Source organism: Ananas comosus, unplaced genomic scaffold (genome assembly GCF_001540865.1).
Source record: "Ananas comosus cultivar F153 unplaced genomic scaffold, ASM154086v1, whole genome shotgun sequence".
Classification (NCBI taxonomy): domain Eukaryota; kingdom Viridiplantae; phylum Streptophyta; class Magnoliopsida; order Poales; family Bromeliaceae; genus Ananas; species Ananas comosus.
Genome location: NW_017891912.1, coordinates 349 through 5,664, shown reverse-complemented (window position 1 = coordinate 5,664; position 5,316 = coordinate 349). Strand labels below are relative to the sequence as shown.

Here is a 5,316-nt window from a genome sequence, read left to right as displayed (position 1 = left end):
TTTTTTTTTTTTTTTTTGGAATTATGTGTTGGAATCATCTTTTAGCTTGTACTCAATGCTGAGGAATCTTAACTCCCTGGAGAGGGTCTTGTTGATTGCTGCTGAAGCTGCCCAGTGATTTTCATTTGTGTTCTCTCTTTTGTTGGTTCCCTCCTTTAAAGCTAAAATGTAAGGATGAATCATTCTTGTTAAATTTAATGTCTTTAATATTAGTTATAAGTTGTAGTTTGTTATAATTTTTTTGCACTAAGAAACAATTAAATTTATTAAATTTACTTAATTTAGCGGTGCTCTTTTTACACTTGTCGCCGAGCTTTAGACTCCTCGGCTAGAACTTGGGATGGTACTATACAAGAAAATTCAAAATTTTAAATTTTAAATTATATTTATTTTTCATATTTAATATTTATAACAATAATAACAAGTATTTCGCCATTTGGGAATTGATACAAACAGGGCAATGAGCATTGAGCACACAGAATAATAGAAGAAAAAAAAGCAAAAATAGCCTTTTTCACTGCATGTGTACTTATAATAAAAAGGATAAATTTTAAATACGACTTTATAGTTTTATTTTTTTTTATTTAATATTCTGTGATTTAAAATATATCACTTTAATATTCTATAATTTTGCTTTTTTTTTCTTTTTGTCAGCATTTTTGTTAACTTTTAAATTATATACAAAAAAACTTTAATATCCCACCTAAAATTTATCGAATATTTACTTTAATATTATTAGGCCAATAATGCGTGGCCACGTGGTATACTGGTATGCTGGTGCATCATTTAACCCCAATTTTTAAGAGCGAGGATTAAGAGAGATTTTGGTGTGCACCGAAAGTATTGACAATATAATTAAGTAACCGCCAGGTGTAATTGCAAGAAGTTACAGTAACTGCAAGTGGTTACGTGCGGTTCTGATCGGCTTGAAATGGCCCGAAAAATAGAGTAGTAGCCGATCATGGACGAAACAATAACTGATATAAATGAATAAGCAAATAGCTCAGAAAAGGGGTTTTTTCTCCGAAAATAAAAAACCATCTTTATTTTCTCTGTATTTTTTTCGTATTTTTTAGGAGTAATCTAATTGTAATCTTTTACTTTCCGACACTTATTATTTTTTTTAGGAGTAAGTTTAAGTTAAGATCAACTGAGTCTGTATGTCCTCGGACACACTCGTCTCTTGTACTAGTTTCACACAGTAATTCCAATATATAAAGACATTCGGCCCTTCAGCCGACCTAAAATACAGTGTATTGCGTACATTCGGCTCATCCAGCCGAACCGAATCTATAGTAGAATGTTCTGAACTCGGCTGATCCAATCACTCATCAGCTGAATCGCTTGATCTAGTCGAAGGGCGCAAACTTCGAGGGTCACTAGTCACAGCCGTTTCACACTCCTATACTGCCGTTTCACACTCCTATACTTTTCTCGAGAGAGATCTTTGACTAAGTCGAGGATTAGGGAATTCAGCTCCTAACAAATATCCTATAATTTCAACATTATCATTAACTTAATAAAAAAAGTTAACAAAAAAAATAAAATCACATAATGCTAAAAATACATTTTAAACTATAATAAAATACTAAAATCACACATGGCGGCTGGTATTTGAAGTTTTTTCAAAAAAAAAAAAAAGAAAAAAAAGAAAAAAAGGGATCAAATTCGCAACACACAAACGCACGCACGATTCGCGCGATTCACGATCTCCTCCTGTTCTGGGCGTCGTGGTCGTGGTCGTTCCAGAGCTGGGTCCAGTTCGTGCGCGCCTCCTCCCAGCCGAGCGGCGAGCCCTCCCGCTCCGGATCCCAGCTGGCCGAGAGCGTGCCGTACGCGATCCCGAAGGCGGAGGTGCCGAACGCCAGGAGCGCCGCCACGAACGGCACCCACGCCGGCGCCGCCCACCCGCCCCCACTCTTCAGCGCCCCCAGCCCGCACACCGTCCCCGCCCCCGCCGCCATCGGCGCCCCCACCGCCACCGCTATCCGCCGCAGCATCCTGTCGAACACCACCTGCGGTATCTCATCATCCTCCTCATCGTCATCTTGTCTTTTGATCTTGATCTCGCCCTTTTTCGCGTCGGACATCGCGGCGCCGGCGTCGGCGCCGGAGCCGAAGCCGCGGCCCTGGGCTCGTAAGGGTTTTGGGTTTCGAGTGATGATTATAATGGGCGCGGGAAGGGTTGTTGCGGTGCGGGGAGGAGAGGGGGAGGGGAGAGCGACGTGTTGGAGAAGAAGAGCATTCATTTTTCGGGATTTGGTGCGCTACCTACGCATGTTGGCCCCCCTGTTTACTGGGGATGACGATGATAATATCTTCTTATCCGGAGCTTTTTTGAATGGTGTTGATGCCTCGTACCAGATAATTTTTAGGTACTAATAAAAGCCTAGTTTTGAAATCGATCCCTCAGATTGATACCCTCAACTTTCTATTTTTTTTTTTTTAAAAAAAAAACTTTAAATATTATTTTTGTGATTTCGCGCTTTCTCACTTTAGTATTTTTAATTTTTTTTTTATTATTTTTTAAAGTTAAAATTACAGAGTACTAAAGTGAAAAGTCGGTGAGCCACAGGATACCAAGGTGAATATTCGATAAACTATTGATAGGGTATTTAAAGTTTATTGAGCCGGCGATGAAAAGAAAAAAATAAAATCGTAGAATACTAAAATAATACACTTTAAATTATAGGGTACTAAAGTGAAAAAGTACGAAGCTAATGGAGTGGTATTTTAATGTTTACCCTTTTTTTTTATTTGATTATATTTGTTATTAACCATAAATTTTTCTAATTTTATATGTTTTATAACATTTGTAATCTTTTTCATTAAGATTACTAAACATTAAATATTAAAAGTTAAAAGTGTTTTAATTGAAAAGATAAACGTTGAGCAGTCTACTTCTAGGCTGAGAAGTAGAGGTAGGGGTGCAAATTGAACGGATATTATTATATTTGGTTTAGATTTGTAGTTATCTAAATTGAGAATAAATTCTAATCTAATTGGGATTAGATATTATTTAGATTTAATTTGGCATATATGAATTATAATTAGGAGTGTAATTCTAATCTAATTAGAATTAGACTCTAATTAAAAGACATGTATTATATATACATGCTACGGCCAAGTTAATGAAACTGCGACCAAAAATTAAAAAGCCGTGACTTGAATTAAGCTTGAGAGTTCTTGGTTCTGTACGCTCAAGGAGCCGGCCTTATTATGTCATGCTAATTAATTAAAGGTGAGATTGCTTGCTTCCGCGGAGGAGTTGTGATGTACTAATTAATTAAGTGGCTTGTGATGGTGTACGGTGGCAGCAACACCATTAGCCAATGTGCATGGTGCCGTACATCCTTGTTTTGGTGAGCCAAGCCGAGATATATTATCAAGACGTGCTAAGAAGGTGCCGTATGAGGTAACGCGCGTCGAATATATATTTACTTTGGTTTTCGGTTTTCTTCGAGAAATCTTCTTTGTACTCCGCCTTTTCGACATTAATAAATTATTTCCTCCGTCTTCGCCCGTGGACGTAGGCCCTGGCCGAACCACGTAAATATCGATATGTTCTTTCCGCTTATCTTTTCGTTTCCTGCATTAAATTATTTNAGCCACAGGATACCAAGGTGAATATTCGATAAACTATTGATAGGGTATTTAAAGTTTATTGAGCCAGTGACGAAAGAGAAAAATAAAATCATAGGATACTAAATAATACACTTTAAATCATAGGGTACTAAAGTGAGAAAGTGCGAAGCTAATGGAGTGGTATTTAATGTTTACCCTTTTCTTTTTATTTGATTATATTTGTTATTAACCATAAATTTTTCTAATTTTATATGTTTTATAACATTTGTAATCTTTTTCATTAAGATTACTAAACATTAAATATTAAAAGTTAAAAGTGTTTTAATTGAAAAGATAAACGTTGAGCAGTCTACTTCTAGGCTAAGTAGGGGTGCAAACTGAACGAATAAAGAATAAAACTTCAGTCGAAAGCTCTCCAAACATTGGGGAGTGTTTTATTTGCTGCAATATGTCAGTTCTACCTCTACTAAAAATTTATTGAATGATTTCTAATGCTAAAATTTTTTAAAAAATAAACTTTAGATAAAAAGATTATAATCTTTGGGTAGATGCAAAATAGTTATATGTCACGAACTTATGGGCTCCTCGACGGTACTTCACTTGGGAGCCCCCTACTAAAGTTATTTTCCACGGATCTAGAGGCAGGAGGAGGGTACCTCAAGCTCCCTCTCCATTTTTTTTAATGGGTCGGGGTGGATTCTTAGCTGGTTAATTTTTATGCTAATATTTATCCTCACTGACCANCACCGCCACCGCTATCCGCCGCAGCATCCTGTCGAACACCACCTGCGGTATCTCATCATCCTCCTCATCGTCATCTTGTCTTTTGATCTTGATCTCGCCCTTTTTCGCGTCGGACATCGCGGCGCCGGCGTCGGCGCCGGAGCCGAAGCCGCGGCCCTGGGCTCGTAAGGGTTTTGGGTTTCGAGTGATGATTATAATGGGCGCGGGAAGGGTTGTTGCGGTGCGGGGAGGAGAGGGGGAGGGGAGAGCGACGTGTTGGAGAAGAAGAGCATTCATTTTTCGGGATTTGGTGCGCTACCTACGCATGTTGGCCCCCCTGTTTATTGGGGATGATGATGATAATATCTTCTTATCCGGAGCTTTTTTGAACGGTGTTGATGCCTCGTACCAGATAATTTTTAGGTACTAATAAAAGCCTAGTTTTGAAATCGATCCCTCAGATTTGATACCCTCAACTTTCTCTTTTTCTCAAAATAAAAAAAAAAAATTTAAATATCATTTATGTGATTTCGCGCTTTCTCACTTTAGTATTTTTAATTTTTTTTTTACTATTATTTTCTAAAGTTAAAATCGCAGAGTATTAAAGTGAAAAGTCGGTGAGCCACAGGTAGGGGTGTAAACGAGCCGAACACGAGCGAGCTGGGTTCGGCTCGTGTTCGGCTCGTGTTCGGCTCGTTTATTAAACGAGCCGAACACGAGCTGGCTCGTTAAAGTATCGAGCCGAAAAATTCAGCTCGTGTTCGGCTCGTTTATTAACGAGCCGAACACGAGCTGGCTCACGAGCTGGCCAACGAACAATAAATTAAAACAAATTAGATTAAATATATATAAAAAATAAATTTATAAAATCTTATCCATTAGACTTTGATTTAATAGTTGAAACTTTACATATAATGAGTCTTTTTATAATTAAGCTCGCCTTTATATTTTTATTTTGCTAAAAATTAAATAATAAAATATATATTATATATATAATTATTTATTTAT

General features: G+C 37.4%; 1 protein-coding gene across 1 annotated transcript; it reads right to left on the bottom strand.

Annotated features, from left to right (window-relative positions):
• Window positions 1-1,661: 1,661 nt before the first annotated feature.
• LOC109705206 (uncharacterized protein PAM68-like) lies at window positions 1,662-2,308 on the bottom strand. Its single transcript, XM_020225945.1, has one exon. It carries the CDS (start codon window positions 2,247-2,249, stop codon window positions 1,704-1,706), a length of 546 nt encoding a protein of 181 aa, XP_020081534.1. The 5' UTR covers window positions 2,250-2,308; the 3' UTR covers window positions 1,662-1,703.
• Between the last annotated feature and the right edge of the window lie 3,008 nt (window positions 2,309-5,316).